Source organism: Meles meles, chromosome 21, assembly GCF_922984935.1.
Source record: "Meles meles chromosome 21, mMelMel3.1 paternal haplotype, whole genome shotgun sequence".
NCBI lineage: Eukaryota > Metazoa > Chordata > Mammalia > Carnivora > Mustelidae > Meles > Meles meles.
Window position 1 is genome coordinate 23,843,641 of NC_060086.1, and position 21,258 is coordinate 23,864,898.

The following is a 21,258-nucleotide window of genomic DNA, read 5'->3' on the forward strand; positions in this document are numbered from 1 at the left end:
GTACAAGGGAAGGGCGGTGGGAATTGGAAAGAAGTAACCGAAGTAAAATCTGGAATGAGTCTTACAGAACGGGTAGGGGGTTACTAGGGGAGTGATTAGGGAGTGGCCTTTCGGGCAGAGAGAACAGACAAAGGCATAAAGAATGACAATGGATTCTGCGGGAAATTGCAGAAGGGAAGGGAGGTGGGCGGGGCCCAGACTGTGGAAGTTAACATCATGCTAAGTTGAAGAGTTTGAACTTTATCCCACAGACAGGAAGAAACCTTTTAAGGATTTTCACATCAGAAGGATTGCTGTAAGGGCAACGCGGTAGATGGACTGAAGATGCGGACTTGGGGGCAGAGAGCAGCCAGGAGATGGCAGTAACTATCCAGGCAGAAAGGCTGAGGGCTGGAGCCTCATTGCTAGCAGCAGGGAAGAAGCCACTATTGACACATAAGTCATCTTTTCTACAATTCTGTATTTCCTGGGTGGATGTCCAGAGTAAGGAAGATCATACTCCCTTGTAAAACAAAGTAGCACCGGGAAATAATATTAGCTAACATCAACCAAGCTCTCACTTTGTTCCAGACACTTGACAGGCTTGCACTCTGAGTGAGGCCCATCCCACGCAGGGTCCCTGCAGCTGGTCACCTGTTTATACCCGAGTGGCCCACCTGCAAACCTCGGCTCCTACTGAAGTTGTAGGACTTCTAAGAGCCAGGGGTGCTTATTTACTAACTTGTTTTGCTAGGCACACTTGTCAAGATTATATATTTAACATTATATAAACTCAGAATGTGAACACCAAGAAAGGTCTTGTTTTTTAAAAAATGAGTGTTTGCTTTGGAAAGATCCAGGAAAGGTAAGTGGCTAAACAGTAATACCAGCAGCAACCATGAACTGTTGGTGGGTTTGGTATCAACAAACTGTTGAAAAAACACCGTATTCTAAATTCTGAAACAGGGATTCTATAATTAACTTACATCCTCTCAAAGATGAAAAGCAATCAACAACATGAATGTTTAGAAACACTAGAATTACATAGTTAAGAAACTAGACCAGTTTTTGGAAAAGGCAGTTTTAAACACAAGCAGAGAAAAAATTCCATGGCAATTTCTTCCCTCTACAAATTGATCTTCTCAAAATCCCAATTATCTTTTTTTATTTTTTTAAACAAGATTTCATTTATTTATTTGGCAGAGAGAGAGAGTGAGAGAGCACGTGCACAAGCAGGGGAAGCAGCAGAGGGAGAGGGAGAAGCACTCTCCCTGCTGAGCAGGAAGCTCCATGTGGGGCTCGACCCCAGGACCCCAGGATCATGACCCAAGCCGAAGGCAGACGTGCAACCGACTGAGCCACCCAGGTGCCCCTCAAAAACCCAGTATCTTTTTTTTTGTTTGTTTGGAAAAGGTAGACTTTTAATAACTGCTTTTATCACCAGGTTAAGTCATGCAGTTACAAAGTAGTTAGAGGGGCGCCTGGGTGGCTCAGTGGATTAAAGCCGCTGCCTTCGGCTCAGGTCATGATCTCAGGGTCCTGGGATCGAGTCCCGCATCGGGCTCTCTGCTCGGCGGGGAGCCTGCTTCCCTCTCTCTCTCTCTCTGCCTGCCTCTCTATCTACTTGTGATCTCTGTCAAATAAATAAATAAATAAATCTTTACAAAGTAGTTAGAAATTTCTGAAAGGATATTGTTTAAAAAAAAAAAAAAAGCTCTTTCTTATATAAATAATATCTAGTACTCCACTGGGACACTACTGTTCAAAAGGCCCCGGCGAAGTAAATCCCAAACAAAACACTCAACCCAAGGTTGTTTCCAGCCCAGTGGTAATGAAGCTGTGCGCGGAATCCAGGCCTCTCAAAGAGGACATCAAGTCAGGCCGAGTCAGGGTCATTGGCAGGGCTTGGAGCCGCCAGCTAGACTCCAAAGTGGGAGTCCGAGTGGAAAACCCAGTATCTTAGAAGCAACCGAACAGGATCTGAAAATGTACTTACGAGCCTGTGGATTCTGAAAAGCTACAGCTTTGTCAGTCCTGAGCTGAGACTGAAGGGCAGCCACTTCCCCACGACGAAATTCTGGTGATGTGGTGACATTGAGCAGGAACTCCATTAGAATATCACTACAGAAGACATCAGGATGAGAGCTTCGGGTCAAAAATGTAAAACCAATGTCCACGCTACGTAAATGTAATGTTCTCGGTATTAAGTTTTAGGCCCTGTGGTAAGCACAAAGTTCTACGTTTCCGAGCAAGAACCCAAAACCAAAATCAGAGGTCATAAGGCAACATTCAAAAAGGCAACACCTGGGGCACCTGGGTGGCTCCGTGGGTCAAAGCCTCTGCCTTCGGCCCAGGTCATGAATCCAGGGTCCTGGGATCAAGCCCCGCATCGGGCTCTCTGCTCCGAAGGGAGCCTGCTTCCTCCTCTCTCTCTGCCTGCCTCTCTGCCTAGTTGTGATTTCTCTCTGTCAAATAAATAAAATATTAAAAAAAAAAGGCAACACCTGAGCAGTTACGTGTTTCTTTAAAAGCAGGTGTCCTCAACCCATGCAGGTACTTACACGTCGTCCCGCAGGCATTCCACAGTGTAGGCCATGCTTTCCCTTGTTGAAGTCACACTGCATCAAAAACAAATTACAGTGAATTATCTAAATCAGAATAAGTTTTCCTTACATCTTTGTTAACTCAACCAATTCCTCTGGAAAAATTATTTTGAAGTATGAAAATACACATACGCATCGACTAAAACATACAATATTTAAGAACTATTTTAAGGAAGGCAATCTTGACATGTTACACGTGGATGCACCTTGAAGACATGATGCTAAGTGAAATAGGTCAGTCTTGGAAGAACAAATAACATGATTCCACTTTCAGGAGGAACCTAGAGAAGTCAAAATCATAGAACATAGAACGGTCACTGTAGGGGGTTGCAGGAAGAGAGTGGGGAGTTTCTGTTTAATAGCTGGAGTTTCAGTTGGGGTACATAAAAAACTTCTTAGAGATGGATGGTAGTGATGGTTTCTTTTTAAAATTTTTTTTAACATTTTATTTATTTATTTGACAAGACAGAGATCACAGGAGGACAGAGAGGCAGGAAGCAGGCTCCCTTGCTGAGCAGGGAGCCTGGTATGGAGCTTGATCCCACGACCCTAGGATCATGACCTGAGCCGATGGCAGAGGCTTTAACCCTGAGCCACGGAGGCACTCCAGTAATGATGGTTTCTTTCTTTCTTTTTTCTTTTTTAAGATTTTATTTATTTATTTCACAAACAGATCACAAGTAGGCAGAGAGGCAGGCAGAGAGAGAGAGAGGAGGAAGCAGGCTCCCTACTGAGCAGAGAGCCCGATGTGAGGCTCAATCCCAGGGCCCTGAGATCATGACCCGAGCCGAAGGCAGAGGCTTTAACCCACTGAGCCATCCAGGCACCCCGTAGTGATGGTTTCTTAATGCCACTTCACGCCAAAGGCCTGTACACTTAAAGCAGTAAATTTCATGTACGAACTTAAAAAAATGGCAATTAAAGCTGAAAATGTCTTTGTACTCTTCTCCGACTGAACTCACTCCCTCCTTCCCACTCTAGAGACAAGCATAATCGTAAGCAGTACTCTTTTTTTTTTTTTTTTTTAAGATTTTATTTACTTATTTGAGAGAGAGTAAGAGAAGGAACCCAAGCAGGAGGAGAAGGATGAAGGAGAAGCAGGTTTCTGGCCAAGCAAGGAGCCCGATGTGGGGCTTGATCCCAGGACGCTAGGATCACGACCTGAGCATCCCAGGCATCACCAGCTTTTTTTAAAGATAGCACTACATATTATTATATTTTTTAAAACTCATACCATAAAAACATCTTGTTTTTCCACAAAACATTTAACTGGAATAATCTAGTTCATCCCTTAACTGCTGTGTACTAGTCTCATCACATCACTAGATCATACTTTACTTATCCCATTTCCCTGCAGATGGCATTTAAAGTATTTCCAGGCTTTACAAAAATAAAGAGTATCTTTGCCCAGGTGGATTAAAACTTAATTTGCAACATATGCTCCTTTTCAATATGACAGGATTTTCCTTGATTCTTTTCTACATAGTTGTATCAATTTATTCCACTAATCGTAGAAAAGATTCTCCCTCTTAACACCGCCAACACGATACATAAGTCTGTCGGGTAATAGCATCACATTGTGATTCCAAGTAAAGATCAGTGTTTCTGGCTTCTGCCTCTGGGAATAGACGGTACCTACCCTTTGTCCATCGATTTCCTATTTGCTTGTCTTCTAATTTGTAATTCTTTATATTTTCCAAATAATCTTCTCCATGTTATGTATGTTGCAAATCTTACTGCCAGTTACTTGAATTTTCACTTTAAGGCATAAAGATGTTTTACATTTTCATGTAGTTAAATTCAGTAGCCTTCTTCTTGTGTCTGTTTAATAAATCCTTAACTGCCTTGATAAAACAGAAAAGTACCCTTATAATCAAATATTTTCTGGTGTTTTCACTATTCATTTACTGTTACTTATTTTTAACAAACCTTAATTTACCACCAACTGCTTCGATTCCACGGGTTATCTTGAAAGATGAACCTCCTTTAGTAGTCTGGAAAAAGAAAGAACAACTGTATTTTTAGGAATTTATCAATGCCAAGTTGGCAAACATCACACTACATCACAATCTAATGTCTAACTGTCATTAGATTCAAAAGAACTTTACCTACACAGTGGATCCTTTTTAGTTTAAGTATTATAAAACAAAACACACAATAGCTTTTCTTTTTCTGTACGATCGAGATACCGAAGCATTCCTGAACAGAGTGAGACAGTAAAGATGCTTACCAAACTGGATGCAAGACGAAGCACATGAGAGGTTCCTAAGTTGCTGGAGTCCTCAGATCTGCTGCCGGCTTTAATGAACAAACTTTTCTTGATGCAGGAGCGTAGTTTTCCAGAGAAGCCATCACTAAGCCGTTTGGTAATTTGGTAAACTGTATTTAAAATAAAGTGAGAAGTGATCAACGCTTTTATCTTACCAAAGACAGACAGGCCGTGTGTGGGTTCCAGTGAGCCACTCAGTGGGCCTGACCTCAAGGTCCTGAGGCTGTGAAGGCACTCCTGCAGGGGCGGCCGCGGCTGTCACTTTGGAAGCAACTGTCAGGGAGTAAAATCTCTAAACACAAAAAAGACAGGTTACACACATTTCTCTCAAGAAAAGTGTCTTGTATTCTGGTGTGCCCAAGCAATAGAAGGTGTTCAGGGATAAAATAACTTCATGGCACTGGGAGTATTTACCTAACTTATTACTTCCCAGCCACTCTTAAATCTCTATTTATTTGTGATTTGTAGAGCCTGAAGAAATACCTAACCCTACATGTTCATTTATTTAGAATGGAAAAAAACCACTGTATTTTCTTTTCCCTGTTAACTATCTTATTAAAGCTTCAGGTGGTTCCTTCTGCCTCTAATGCTTTGGAATTTTTTGAAAAATTGTAGGACTGCCACATCCGTACCCTTTCATAGATTTTAGCGTTACTATTTTCCTTATCTGCCCAGAGTCTCATTTTAGTTTACTTCCCAAGTGAAATGACTTCATCTCTATAATCATTTTAGTGACCTTTAAAAAAGACAAAGTATACCAATGAAAATTCCTCTCAGACCTCAATGTTTCACACAGTATCTTCACTCTCTTGGGTGCTAGAGTAAGACCACACAACCAAGGCTTTTATTTCTCTGACTAATACACATGTGTATCACCCGGAGATTAACAACAGCTTCAGCTACAGCAGATTCTCAGTTCATTACATGCAGCCACTGAAAACGTAAAGTGTCCTCTTAAATGCAGGAAAATGGACCCAAAATGCCTAACTTTATTGGGTTTTTTTTGTTTTTTGTTTTTAAAGATTTTATTTTTATTTATTTGACAGAGAGAGATCACAAGTAGACAGAGAGGCAGGCAGAGAGAGAGAGAGGGAAGCAGGCTCCCCGCTGAGCGGAGAGCCTGATGTGGGACTCGATCCCAGGACCCTGAGATCATGACCTGAGTCGAAGGCAGCGGCTTAACCCACTGAGCCACCCAGGCGACCCCTAACTTTATTGTTTTTTTGGTAAATGATACACAATGCTATAGAATTCATTCTAAGGTTCATGAGGTTATTAGAAGAGATGTCACCCCCGAATCAAACGAACGTGCTGCTGGAGTTCTGGAGGACTCCCACCAGAGGCTGCGATGCCCCTGCTCCGTGGAGTCCTAAAGAGCCATTTGTAGTACAGTCCCCATCAGTGCTGCACTGGGTTGGTCCCCAGTTTTCACTTGCTATTAGTACCTTTTAGTTACAATCAGCTTTGTTTTACCATCGGTTTCATTTGCTGGGTGTGGTATACTTAACCCTAGTGGTGATTTTACCTTTTGAATCTCTAAAAAGTAAAATTTAAGACATGTGAGCACAGCTGTTCAATATGAATCATCTACAGTTCCATTGCCAAGACTGAGGTGTTTCCCCTCAAGAAGCAGTGAAACTTGGGCGCCTGGGTGGCTCAGTGGTTTGGGCCACTGCCTTCGGCTCAGGTCATGATCTCAGGGTCGGGATCGAGTCCCACATCGGGCTCTCTGCTCAGCGGGGAGCCTGCTTCCCTCTCACTCTCTCTGCCTGCCTCTCTGCCTACTTGTGATCACTCTCTGTCAAATAAATAAATAAATAAAATCTTAAAAAAAAAAAAAAAAAAGAAACAGTGAAACTTTATGTACTGCCTATAATTTGTCCCGTTCCCATCAGCTGCAAAGATTTGTCCTTGTAATTATCAATTACTGGGTAACTTTAATAACAAAAAATGTATAATAAATTTATCTGTTTATAAAATAAGTGATATAATTAGAAACATTCAGTGCTTTCAAGTTTACTACAATTTGTTTACATTGGTCCTCTCCAACTGTTACCTTTGAGTTCTTTTATCTATTGGGAAGTTGGGATGGATGGAATGGAGGAGATCACTCTAGGCTGCTCTCAGCATTGTTCATCACTGCTTTGTCAAGGTGTGCCAATAAGGGTAATTTAGGCTAAAATTAAATTACCACCATTTGCAAAAATCCACAGTATATCTATTTCAACATTAAGCACAGGGTAACTCTATTCCCTGCACCTCTGTCTAGCAGGTTACTGGTTACCCAGTAACCCAGATTATATTAGCATTTTGGGCTAGGTGATTTTTTTTTAAAGATTTTATTTTTTTATTTGATAGACAAAGATCACAAGTAGGCAGAGAAGCAGGCAGAGAGAGAGGGGGAAGCAGGCTCCCTGCTTAGCCGAGAATCGGATGTGGGGCTTGATCCCAGAACCCTGGGATCATGACCTGAGCTGAAGGCAGAGGCTTAATCCACTGAGCCACCCAGGCGCCCCAGGCTACGTAATTTTTTGCTGTGGGGAGGGATATGCTTGTGCACTGCAAGATATTTAGCAGCTTTTCTGGTCTCTAGAGGCCAGTTGCACTCCCTTACAGGTTGTTCCAACCAAAAATGTATTCCGATATTGCCAACTATCCCCTGGGGGCAAACTGGCCCAGCTGAGATTCTTAAAAGTGCTCCTCACCTCCCCTCTTGATAACCATCGCTCCACTGTGGTGGTACTGTGGTAGCACCCTGACATCTGGGGAGTTCTCGATCATGGTCTGTCCAAACCAGTCATCCATGTTCACCTGGGAAGGGAAAGAGGAGGGTGGATCAGCCAGAAAGGTTTCTGTGCTTCTCGAATATGCAAAGTAAGACATCAGCACCCTATTTCTAACCAGTCAAGGCCGACATTTGTTGATACCCAGGACAGGTCACAGAGTTGGGTGCAGGCACGGCATGCAGAGGTGACAAGGGGTACACTGCAACAGCCTCTAGAAGGGCAACTGGATGGGCGACGCTCGGCCTGGGAGGCGGCCACGCCACTGCCAGCAGGCTGTTCTGCTGGTTTACTCTCGTGTGCTCGCAAGGGCGCAAGAATGTTGACGGCAGCATTTCGTGTAACAGGAAGGACCCGGGAAGGATTTAAATGCCCCTCACTTGGGGTCAAAGAAATTCTAACCTGGCCATTTAATGGAATATTGCATTGCCGTGAAAACAGAAAAAAAGAGGAAGTACATGAAGATACAGACAGACACAGATATGGAATGATTTCTTAGGTAACAAACTCTTGAAAGGTAAGGTACAGACGAATGTGTAGAATGTGTTCCTATCCACCTTTAAGAAAAAAAAACACCTCTGTCTACATTTATATATGCACAACATAGTTCTGGAATCTGGCCATGCCGCTTCCCACATTAGAGGGCAAAAGTCCAGGGTAGCAGAGAGGCTTGCCTTTCTCTGTCCATCCTTTTGTCCTATTTGATTGTTTTAAAAAATTTTGCATGTAGTGTTACCTCTTTTTTTTTTTTTTTAAAGATTTTAATGTTTATTTATTTGTCAGGAGAGAGAGAGAGCGAGCGAGCGAGCGAGCACAGGTAGACAGAGTGGCAGAGGGAGAAGCAGGCTCCCTGCGGAGCAAAGAACCCGATGTGGGACTCGATCCCAGGACGCTGGGATCATGACCTGAGCTGAAGGCAGCTGCTTAACCAACTGAGCCACCCAGGCGTCCCTGTAGCGTTCCTTCTTAAGAACCATTTGAAACCAGTTTAAAAGACACACAAATGCCACAAAACAATACAGTGTACATTACCATAAGGTATGTGCTATTACCCTGTCACAAATCAAGTATCTAAACTTCATCGCTTTAATATACAGAATGATTCCCAGAGTTCCGTGACAACGTTGTCAGACAAGAACCACTATTACTCTCTTTTGGCGGATGTGTGAGGGTTATGGGGCACTAATGGTCACACTGTCCACGAATTTTTCAGGATCGAAGGGGGTCTGTGAGCACACGCTTCGTCCATTCACTCCCTGGGTTGGAATCCCGGCCTGACACTTTCTAGTTGTGAGGCTGGGTGGCTGCGGGCAAGCTGTCTAATTCTCTGTGCTTCGGCCCCCTGACCCACAAAACCTGGGGGGCTATTGTGATAATCAGGTAAGTTAACACATGCAAAACTTGTGGGATGTGCCTGCTATCTAGTCAGCAAATTCTACAAAGTTGCTATCCTCCTTGTATCAGTATTAACATGCTCATCATTTATGTGGTTTTTGTCATTTTAAACTACTGATCAGAAAGTCATGGAAGGTTTGGGAATATTTAATACACGTGAGTATGCCGATGACTTTGTATTTGTTAGAAAATCAAGTTAAATGTTTATTATTCACAAAATGAGGATGGGAGGTGGGAACCGCGTCAGTTTAGGGATGGCTTGGACAATGGAGTGAAAGCTGGCACCTCCCCAGGCCTGCCCAAAGTGACAGGGTCTGTGGTCAAAATTCACATTCATACCCTGTTGAATAACAGAAAACACAAGTGAGGGGCGCCTGGGTGGCTCAGTGGGTTAAAGCCTCTGCCTTTGGCTCAGGTCATGATCCCAGGGTCTTGGGATCGAGCCCCGCACTGGGCTCTCTGCTCAGCGGGGAGCCCGCTTCCTCCCCTTCCCTGCCTGCTTCTCTGCCACTTGTGATCTCTGTCTGTCAAATAAATAAATAAAATCTTGAAAAAAAAAAAAGAGAGAAAACATGAATGAAACAAGGTGGACAAACCCAGGTGAACACTCACAATGTGTGTCAACAGAAAGCAGAATTCATTTTCCCCAGGCATACTATTCTGCGAGCAAAGACAGATTCCCAGGATCTACAGAAACTCAACCAAGAAATACCTATATAAGAACCTGGCCTATATAAGAACCTGGCACAGGGTGGCAAAAAAGTCAACCAGGTCTAGCCTTAGATCTGTCCGTAGGTATGTTGCAGCGGGCAAGGCCTTTACTGCTCTTGTCTGTAATAAAATTTAAAAATAAAATGAGACTAACAAAAAAAAAGTATAATCAGTAAAAGCAAAATAAAAGAAGCAATAAAAATAGCTACTGTGGGGGCGCCTGGGTGGCTCAGTGGGTTAAAGCCTCTGCCATTGCCTCAGGTCATGATCCCAGGGTCCTGGGATCGAGCCCCACATCAGGCTCTCTGCTGAGCGGGGAGTCTGCTTCCTCCTCTCTCTCTCTCTCTGCCTGCCTCTCTGCCTACTTGTGATCTGTCTGTCAAATAAATAAATAAAATCTTAAAAAAAAATTAGCTACCGTGTATTCAGTGCTTGTCATAAGCCCACTGCTACACATCATCTCATGAGTTCCCTTAATAATCCAGAGAAGTTTTCCCTTTAAAACAAAGACCCGGGGGATGACTGGGTGGCCACGTGGGTTAAGCTGCTGCCATCAACTCAGGTCATGATCCCAGGGTCCAGGGATCGAATCCCACATCGGGTTCCATGCTCAGCAGAGAGCCTGCTTCTCTCTCTGCCTCTGCCTGCCACATGCCTGCTTGTGCTCTCAATCTCTCTCTCTCTCTCTCTCTCTCTGACAAATAAATAAATAAATAAAATCTTTAAAACAACAACAACAACAAGGACCTGAGGCTCTAAGAGATCCAAAGAACAGCTCAGGCCTGCCTGACAGCCAGACAGCGCCATAAATGCCCCTGAACAAATTAACTCACTTACTCCTCACTACAACCCTATGAGGTCAGGACTGTTATTATTCCCATTTTTCAGATAAGGAGACAGGCACAGAGAGGTTATGAAACTTGTCCAGGTCACACAGCTAAGGAGTCTACCTCCAGAGCATGGACTCCCAACCACCATGCAATTCTGCTGAAGGTCACTGAGCCAGGCATAAGAGCGAGAGCCAGGGTTCAGACCCAAGCTGAGTAATTTTAAACCTCAAAAGCATCATCCTTTCCACTAGGTCAGAAGAGAAAAACAGGCAGCCAGTGGTCCAAACTCGGTGATCTCAGAAATCAGGAAATTTTCTTTTCAAGTAAAACCAAGACTGGTCTCGGACCAAGGTCCTGAAAAACTGGGAGTTCTCAACTCTAACTCACACACCCACACAGTAACAACCAACTGGCACTGAGCAGGGACCGTCCCATCAGATGGGACATGGACACTCTGATTCACCATAGTCCTCACCACTCCTGCCTGCCTTACACTGGCCAACGTGATCCATTTGCATCACTCCTGCCTCTGAAGGAATCGGAGTTTGCTACCCCTCCACGCATAGGACAGCCAAAATCCCCTTCACCAAGGTCTGACTCTACAGGAAATACAATGATAAAAGAATTCAAAAAACTTCGGTTAAGGCCAAGATAGAAGTTTCAAAGACTCTGGCCATAAGTTCGCTGGAAATCAAGAAATCAAGGATGCTGGGGATTGCCAGAATCAATGAAAAAGGAGGTATGTGAGTGGCCAGAGGCAGAAGGAAAAGAGTAAGTGGGAAAACATACCGAGGTTGCTCAGAGAGTGCTAAGCCGCCATGGAAGGGCAGAATGCAACTGTCTCATGCTCCCATTTACCTGTTCGTAGTTTGTGAACATGGCAGTGTCGAAACTGCTGGCTGCCCACATGAGAAGGTTGGCCGACTGCTCCGGAGTCATATAAACCAGCACGCATTCAGTGAGCAGGAGTGTTGGCCATCTTAAGAGAAGAAAACAGGCACGTCCACCTGTATTCATCAAACGGACTCTCTAGGGATGACTAGGCAGCTCAGTTGGGTAAGCACCGGCTCAGGTAATGATCTCGGGGTAGTGAGATCAAGCCCACTCGGTGGGGAGTCTGCTGGAAATCCTCCCCCTCCGACTCCCTATGCTCCTCCCCCTGCACGTATGCTCTCTCTCTCTCCCCCCTAAAATAAATAAATAAATTAATTAAGAAATGAATGAATAAAGTTGTCACGTATACATTATAAAAAGTGGGACTCTCTAATGGCACACATGTGGCAGGACCGGTGGGGCAGTAAAAGCCTGTTTTTCACACCCCAGGAAAACAAGACGCACTGAGCAAGCACATCAACAATCAATGTCGTCATAGATGTAGAACACCATCGTGACCCAAAGTTTCAGACTGTAACAAGGGGAGCAATGAGTAAGGATTTGTGTCGCTTGTGAAACAGTGTTAAAGGCACGTGGTGTTGTGTGGACACAGCTACAAATTCCCCCCTTCCCCGACCCCAGACAGACCAAAATGGTGGAGGAGTAGGAGACCTTGTTTTAGTCCGGTCCCAGGAATTCAGTCAGACAACTGTCACATCACTCTGAACACCCGCAAACGCAACCGGAGATCGAAGAATAGCTGCAACTCTACAAATAGAAAAGGGACCACGTTCTGCAAGGTAGGAGGTGCAGAGAAGTGAATCCGAGGCCATATACCCGAGGATAAACCGCGGGGTTGGGGGAGCCTCCATAAACCGGCACCAGAAAGTGACAGAGCAGCAGAGCACAAAATCGGAACTTTCAGACGTCTGTCCTGGTGAGGGATGTCCCTGCCTGAACGGTGCTCAGGTGGTGAAGCAGGGCAGAATCCTGGGTGGGAGAGTGTAGTCTCAGGATCCCAGGGTCCCAGAAAGACCGGGGGTGCCTGAGTGTGGCAGAGCTCCTGGGCATTGGAGCAGGGAAGCCGGCTGCAGTCAGAGAGCCCACGAGGGGGTTCTCAGCTTGGGGTTTCTATAAGCTGCGAACCGAGGCACGGTCAGCTGACTGCTCCCGGACTAGGGGCCCAGTAAGCAGCAGAACCACCACAAGATCCCCCTTCCTCCCCTGGGAGGCGTGGCACGGGTGCACACTGCAGGAGTCGGCACAGTTTGCGGACTTGAAAGGGATCATGTGCCTGAGATAGAAATGCTCGGTCCCAGGCTGCATGAGGATGGAGTGTGGGTGGAGGCCAGGGAGACAGGAGTGATTGACTGCTTTCCTCTGAGGGCTCACTGATATCAGATTGGACAAAAAAGCAAGACCACTGATATGCTTTCTGCAAGAGACTCATCTTGGACTCAAAGACACCTTCACATTCAAAGTGAGGGGGTGGAAAACCAGTTATCATGCTAACGGACATCAAAAGAAAGCTGAGATAGCAATCCCTAGATCAGACCAATAGATTTGAAACCAAAGACTATAATAATAGATGATGAAGGACACTGTATCATAAAGGGTCTATCCAACAAGAAGATCTAACAATCGTAAATATTTATGCTCCTAACTTGAGATCAGCCAATTATATAAACCAGTTAATAACAAAATTAAAGAAACACACTGGTGATAATACAAGAATCGTCAGGGACTTTAACACCCCCTCACTGCAAAGGACAGATCGTCTAAGCAGAAGCTCAACAAGGAAACAAGGGCTCTGGGTGACACACTGCACCAGATGGACTTCACAGACATAGTCAGAGCATTCCACCCTACAGCAAGAGAATAAACATTCTTCTCGTGAGGCACCTGGGTGGCTCAGTGGGTTAAAGCCTCTGCCTTCAGCTCAGGTCATGATCTCAGTGTCCTGGGATCAAGCCCCACATCGGGCTCTCTGCTCAATGGGGAGCCTGCTTCCCTTCCCCTCTCTCTCTGCCTACTTGTGATCTCTGTCAAATAAATAAAAATCTTTAAAAACAAACAAACAAACAAACAAAAAAAAACCCATCTTCTCAAGTGCACATGGAACATTCTCCAGAATAGATCACCTACTGGGACACAAATCAGGTCCCAACTGGTACCAAACGACTGGGATCATTCCCTGCATATTTTCAGACCACAATGATTTGAAACTGGAACTCAATCCAAGAGGAAAGTTGGAAAGAACTCAAATACATGGAAGCTAAAGAAGAATTTTAAAATTCATGGAAACCAACGAAAATGAAAGCATAACTGTTCAAAATTTGGGGGATGCAGCAAAGAGAGGGAAGTATATAGTAATACAAGCCTTTCTCAAGAAACAATACAGATCTCAAATACACAACCAAACCTTACACCTAAAGAAACTGGAGAAAGAACAGCAAATAAAGCCTATACTAAAGATTAGAGCAAAAATCAATAAAATAAAACCAAAAGGACAGTAGAACAGATCAATGAAACTAGGAGCTTGTTCTTTGAAAGAATTAATAAGATCGATAATCCCCGGGGCACCTGGGTGGCTCAGTGGGTTAAAGCCTCTGCCTTCGGATCAGGTCATGATCCCAGGGTCCTGGGATCGAGCCCCGCATCGGGCTCTTTGCTCCGCAGGGAGCCTGCTTCCTCCTCTCTCTCTGCCTGCTTCTCTGCCTAGTTGTGATTTCTCTCTGTCACATAAGTAAAATAAATAAACAAATTTATAAAGATCGATAATCCCCTGGCCAGATTTATCAAAATGAAAAGAGAAAGGACCCAAATAAATAAAATCATGAATGAAAGAGGAGACATCACAAACACACCAAAGAAATACAAACAACTGTAACAACATATTACGAGCAACTATGTTTCAACAAATTAGGCAATCCGGAAGAAACAGATGCATTCCTGAGATATATACACTACCAAAACTGAAACAGGAAGAAACAGAAAACCTAAACAGACCCATAACCAGCAAAGAAATTGAAGCAGTAATCAAAAATCTCCCAACAAACCAAAGTCCAGGGCCAGATGTCTTCCCAGGGGAATTCTACCAAACAGCTAAAGAAGAATTAATCCCTAATCTTCTGAAGCTGTTTCGAAAACCAGAAATGGAAGGAAAACTTCCAAACTCTTTCTATGAGGCCAGCATTTCCTTGATCCCCAAACCGGACAAAGACCTCACCAAAAAGGAGAATTACAGACCAATATCCCTGATGAACATGGATGCAAAAATTTTCACCAAAATACTACCTAATAGGATCCAACAGTACATGAAAAGCATTACTTACCACGACCAGTGGAATTTAATTCCTGGGATGCAAGGGTGGTTCAATACCTGCAAATCAATCCATAATGATAGACTACATAAATGAAGGAAAGGACAAGAACCATATGATCCTCTCAACAGAGGCAAAAAAAAGCATATGACAAACTACAGCATCCTTTCCTGACCAAAATTTCAGTGTAGCGAGAGAGGGAATGTACCTCAACATCATAAAAGTCATATATGAAAAGCCCACAGGGAGTATCATTCTCAATGGGGAAAAAGAGAACCTTTCCCTTTTCCCCTAAGGTCAGGAACACAACGGGGATGTCCACTATCACCACTGCTGTTCAACACAGTACTAGAAGTCCGAGCCTCAGCAATCAGACAACGGAAAGAAATAAAAGGCAGGGGTGCCTACATGGCTCCGTTGGTTAAGTGCCTTCAACTCAGGGTCCTCGGATCGAGTCCTGAAGATGCTCTCTGCTCAGCAGGGAACCTGCTTCTCCCTCTCCCTCTGTCTGATGCTCTGCTTACTTGTGATTTCTCTATCAAATAAATAAAATTTTATAAAAAGTAGGAAAGAAAGAAAGAAATAAAAGGCATCCAAATCAGCAAAGAGGAAGTCAAACTCTCACTCTTTGGAGAGGACATGATACTCTATGCAGAAAACCCAAAAGACTCCACCCCAGCAAAGTAGTAGGATAGAAAATCAATGCACAGAAATCAGTGGCATTTCTATACACTAACAAGGAGACAGAAAAAGCAGAAATTAAGGAGTCGATCCCATTTGCAATTGCACCCAAAACCATAAGACACCTAGGAATAAACCTAACCAAAGAGGTAAAGGATCTGTACTCCAAAAACTACAGAACACTTATGAAAGAAACTGAGGAAGACACAAAGAAATGGAAAAATGATCCATGCTCATGGATTGGTAGAACAAATACTGTTAAAATGTCTATGATACCGACAGCAATCTACATAGTCAAGGCAATCCTCATCAAAATACCATCAACTTTTTTTCACAGAGATGGAACAAATAATCCTAAAATGTGTATGGAACCGGAAAAGACCCCAAACAGTCAAAGGAGTGCTGATGGCATCACAATCTGGTGATGGCACCACAAAGCTGGTGGCATCACAATCCCAATCTTAAGCTCTATTCCAAAGCTGTAATCATTAAGAGAGTATGTATGTACCGGCACAAAAACAGACAAATGGACCAATGAAACAGAATATAGAATCTGGAAATAGACCCTCAACTCTAAGGTCAACTAACCTTTGACAAAGCAGGAAAGAATATCCAATGGAAAAAAGACAGTCTCTTCAACAAATGGTATTGGGAATATTGGACAGCTACCTGCAGAAGAATGAAACTATACTATTTCCTGACACCATACACAAACATAGACTCCAAATGGATGAAAGACCTACACATGAGACAGGAATCCATCAAAATTGTAGAGAACACAGGCAGCAAGTTCTGTGACCTCAGCGGCAGCAACTTCTTGTTGGAAACATCTCCAAAGCCAAGGGAACGAAAGGCAAAAAAATGAACTATTGGGACTTCACCAAGATAAAAAGATTTTGCACAGCAAAGGGAATAGTCGACAAAGCCAAAAGACAACTGGCAGAATGGGAGAAGATATTTGCAAAAGACATGTCAGATAAAGGGACAGTATCCAAAATCTATAGAGAACTTACCAAACTCAACACCCAAAGAATGATCCGATCAAGAAATAGGCAGAAGACATGAACAGACATTTCTGCAAAGAAGACATTCAAATGGCCAACAGACACATGAAAAAATGCTCCATATCACTCGGCATCAGGGAAATACAAAGCAAAACCACAAAGAGATACCATCTCACGCTGGTCAGAAAGGCTAAAATTAACCACTCAGGAAACGACAGATGTTGGCAAGGATGTAGAGAAAGTGGAACCCTCCTACCCTGTTAGTGGGAATGCAAGCTGGTGCAGGCACTCTGGAAAACAGTATGGAGGAAAGTAGAGCTACCCTACAACCCAGGAATTGCACTACTAGGGATTTACCCCAGAGATACAAATGCAGTGATCAACTGGGCACCTGCACCCCAATGTTTATAGCAGCAATGTCCACAATAGCCGAACTATGGAAAGAGCTCAGATGTGCACCGACAGATGAATGGATAAAGAAGATGTCATGTATACACAGACACACACAGAGACACACACACCTATTACTCAGCCATCAAAAAATGAAATCTTGCTATTTGCAATAATGTGGTTGGAACTAGAGGGCATTTAAAAAAATAATTTATTTATTTGAGAGGCAGAGAAAACAGAAGCAGGGGGACAGAGAGGCAGAGGGAGAAGCAGACTCCCCCTTGAGCAGGGATCCCAAGGCAGGGCTGAAGGCAGATGCTGAACAGACTATGCCATCCAGGTGCCCTGGAATTAGTGGGTACTATGCTAAGCGAACTATACCAATCAGAGAAAGACAATTACCATATGATCTCACTCATATGTGGAATTTAAGAAACAAAGGATCATACAGGAAGAGAGGAAGAAAGGATCATGAGGATCATAGAGGAAGAGAGGAAAACATAAAGTAAGATGAAACCAGAGAGGGAGACAAACCGAAAGAGACTCTTAATCATAGGAAACAAACTGAGGGTTGCTGGAGGGCATGGAGGTCGGGCGAGGCGATAACTGGGGAATGGACCTCAAGGAAGGCGTGGGACGTAATAAGCACTGGGTGTTATAGAAGACTGATGAATCACTGACCTCTATCTCTGAGACTAGTAACACATTATAGGTTAATTAACTTAAATTTAAATAAAAATAAAGTTCTCCCCTGCCACACTTGCACGTGTTGACAAGGTGACACAGCAGACTCCCCCATTCCAGATGCAGAGACTCTTCCTTCCCCTGGTATGGGGGGCGGGGTTAGTTGTAGAACTCGCTTTAGCCAAGGGAACCGTAGCAAACGTAACACAAGCAGAAGCTTGAAGATCACTTGCACACGGGCCTTCGCTCTCTCGCCTGGAAACCTAAACCACCATGGGAATGAACCCAAGCTAGCTTGCAACTGGAGGGGAGGCCCTGTGCAATAAAATGAGGCATCCTATCCTCCTGCTGTCCACATATAGTGAACCTGAGGGGATATCAGCTATACCTGGCCCCAGCAGAAGTACCAACCAGCTAAGCCCAGCCCAAACTCTCCACTCACAGAATCTTGAGCAACTTGTGTGTCTAGATTGTGAGCTGTTCTAAAGTGGAAGCTTTCTAAAGCACTGAGTTGGAGAGACTCTGTTACACATTAAAAACTGACTGACAAACGCAGAAATGGTGATACTCGTTTAACCAAATCCAACTCTTATATGTCTTTACCATCAAGAATTGACAAGAACATGAACAATCTTCAGGAAATTACATTGGTTAGTATGCACTCTGATTCAACAGACCCGAAGTAATGAACAAATTATGAAATAAGAAAAGCAATAAACTCCTAGAAAAATCTCTAAAACCCTTAATTCTTAAAAGGGAACACAGCCTCAAACTATGTGAGCTCCGCTGGTTTATTCCTGGATCCTTTATTGCTTCTTCTCTCACTCCTTTACTGTATCCTCTTTCTTTCTCTGTCCCTTAGTATGGCTATTCCTCATGGCTTATTGTTATTTTTCACACAAAGCAAGTAGTTTTATTTTATTTTATTTATTTACTCAACAGAGAGATCACAAGTAGGCAGAGAGGCAGGCAGCGGTGGGGGGGGGGGGGGAAGCAGGCTCTCCGCTGAGCAGAGACTGCTACCCCCCAATGTGGGGCTTGATCCCAGGACCCTGGGATCATGACCTGAGCTGAAGGCAGAGGCTTTAACCCACTGAGCCATCCAGGAGCCCCTAAAAAATCTTTTTTAACGATTTATTTATTTATTTTAGAGAGTAAGCATGTACACAGAGGATGGGGGAGGGACAGAAGGAGAAGGAGAGACAGCATCTCAAGCAGGCTCCCGCTGAGTACAGAGCCCACCATGGGGCTTGATCCTATGACCCTGAGATCATGACTTGAGCCATAATCAAGAGTCAGATGCTTGGGGTGCCTGGGTGACTCAATCGTTGGGTGTCTGCCTTCAGCTCAGGTCATGATCCCAGGTCTCCGGGATCCAGCCCCACATCGAGCACCCTGCTCCGTGGGAAGCCTGCTTCTCCCTCTCCCACTCCCCCTGCTTGTGTTCCCTCTCTCACTGTCTCTCTCTCTCTGTCAAATCAATGAATAAAATCTTAAAAAAGAAAAAAAAAGAGTCAGATGCTGAACCAACTGAGCCACCCAGGCATGCCGCAGGAGGGTTATATTTGTCTATTTTTACTGGTGGCGGTTCTCAAAACAAATAGGTTGTCTGAACTCGAATACCCAAGAAAGCAGTTGACATGGTATATGTTACTGTCAGAATGGAAGCTGTACACCTGGGCTCAGGTAGACTCTTTATTACTAGAAAGGCTCCTCACCAAAAAAGTGCAGGCTCTGACCTAATCACAGAACAAACTATCCATCATTACTGTTCATGAGTTTCCTTCTTTCCTTTTTTTTTGGACCATGAAATGGTATATAATTCAAGTTATTCGAGAATATATATCCAAATGCTCTCTGTACCCAACTGGATCACAGTATAAAGAAAGTGAGGGCACAAAATCCAGAGCAAAGTCAATGAAGTCTGAGTTGCAAACAAAGTTGAAAATCAGAAAGAAAAGTATTCAAAATAATTTTTTAAAATTGGCAACAACCTAAGTTTTAAAACCCCAGATTATATCAACAGAAATGATTAGAAAAAGCAAATGAGTGGGGAGAAAGTTCTAAGACCCCAATGAACAGGCTGATAATTAGAGAACTATAGCTCCAATAACCGTTTTAATGCAAAAGTATCCTTAAGACACTACCACATGGGGAAACCAGGTAAAGAAGGCTATGTGGGAATTTTTTGTATGATTTTTGCAATGTTTTTGTAGATTTGAATTATTTGAAAATGAAAAGTTTAACATATTTTAGTGTAGTTTTAGGAGGCAGCCATTGGCAATATTAAAAATCAGATTAATACTTTTCAAAATACAAGTGAAAGCAAAGCAAAGACAGTCGTAAAGGAAAATACGGAGCACAAACAAAGCCCCGGAGAATCATATACGTAATTCTAATACTTGTCCCAGCAACTGCTCTTCATCCATTTTGTAGATGTCCAAAGGTGAGGCAAACTTCCCTTTCAAGAGCTAGCCTGATTTGTCACTGATTATTTCCTGATCTTTTGGCAGATTTGCTCCCGTGGTGGGTCACTACAGTGGCAGTAGGTGGCAGCTAGTTACCATGGTGACCGCAGTAATCTACAGGAGACTGTAGTCTATTTGTCAATTCTGTTCAACCACTTTCGCAGCAGACTTAACTTAATCTTCAGGACCATCTTGTGGAGTAGTTTTTACCCCAGTTGATAAATGAAATTAAGGCTCAAAGAGGCTTTTCTGGGGGGTTGTTTGTTTCAGAAAAAAACTGCCCCTACTAAATACTTGTAAGCAGGAGAGGTCACTTGGAGCCCAGGATGAGATTCCGACACTCGGCTTGCTTCATTCTGAGAGGGCTCCAGGTTGAGCACCGTCAGCTGGAAGCAGCCTACTGATCACTCATTAATATGCCCCCAAGAAAACCAGTGGTGTCCTTGAACACTGAGACTTCCCTTTCGCTGAAAGAAGAACACTCTGCTCACTACCATCTAGGAACCACCTAAAGGGTTCCACAAAGGAAAAAAGAGGCATATTATGTACAGTGCATTGACCCTGCTCTCTGAACACTCAGTGAGACAGACAAACAGACGATAAGCACCAGGTGTGTGAGCGCCATCCCCAACATCTGCAACTGTGGAAATACACATCTCGACAACGACAACCTGGTTTTCGATTCTAGGCTAAACACGTAAACAAGAACTTCAAAGTCCAGAGGCGACAGCCATCACCACTTTAACAAAAGATGGACCCGGAAGGTCAAGCTTCAACTCCCTACACTCCCTCCCCTGCATCAGCCCAAACTCACCTGTATTTGCACCTGTCCTCACCCGCCTTCCTCTCTTCTCGGAAGAAGGACAGCTCTCCCTTCCCTCCAAGGCTCTGGTCCTCTGTCCACTCTACAGCCTCTTCTCTACCAGTGATTTCCCGAACAGCTACTCTCTGATCACTGGCCACTGACTCTTTGCCTTCAATTTATTTTTTAAAATCTTTTTTTTTTTTAATTTATTTATTTGACAGAGAGAGATCACAAGCAGACAGAGAGGCAGGCAGAGAGAGAGAGAGGGAAGCAGGCTCCCCGCTGAGCAGAGAGCCTGATGCGGGACTCCATCCCAGGACCCCGAGATCATGACCCGAGCCGAAGGCAGCGGCTCAACCCACTGAGCCACCCAGGCGCCCCCCCTTCAATTTATTTTTTAAGTAAGTGTTTCTCCTACCTTCCCCTCAAACCTCTCTCTTGAGTTACTTACCTCCAATAT

General features: G+C 43.8%; 2 protein-coding genes across 12 annotated transcripts in view; both read right to left on the reverse strand.

Moving 5' to 3' along the window:
- The window catches only part of LOC123933383, a 348,492-nt gene that overhangs the window by 93,471 nt on the left and 233,763 nt on the right, over positions 1–21,258 (reverse strand). The window lies entirely within an intron of this gene.
- Positions 1–21,258, reverse strand: part of LOC123933379 — a 120,669-nt gene that overhangs the window by 17,118 nt on the left and 82,293 nt on the right. For all 11 annotated transcript variants that reach the window (XR_006816574.1, XM_045992464.1, XM_045992466.1 and 8 more), the window contains 6 exons: positions 11,429–11,549; positions 7,557–7,662; positions 4,813–4,961; positions 4,512–4,576; positions 2,541–2,597; positions 1,976–2,100 (listed from right to left, as the gene is read on the reverse strand). Coding sequence is in view for 10 of the 11 variants with exons in the window: in XM_045992464.1 (XP_045848420.1) it covers positions 1,976–2,100; positions 2,541–2,597; positions 4,512–4,576; positions 4,813–4,961; positions 7,557–7,662; positions 11,429–11,549 (623 nt within the window). In the remaining variant the exon portion in view is untranslated. The remainder of the gene's footprint in view (positions 1–1,975; positions 2,101–2,540; positions 2,598–4,511; positions 4,577–4,812; positions 4,962–7,556; positions 7,663–11,428; positions 11,550–21,258) is intronic.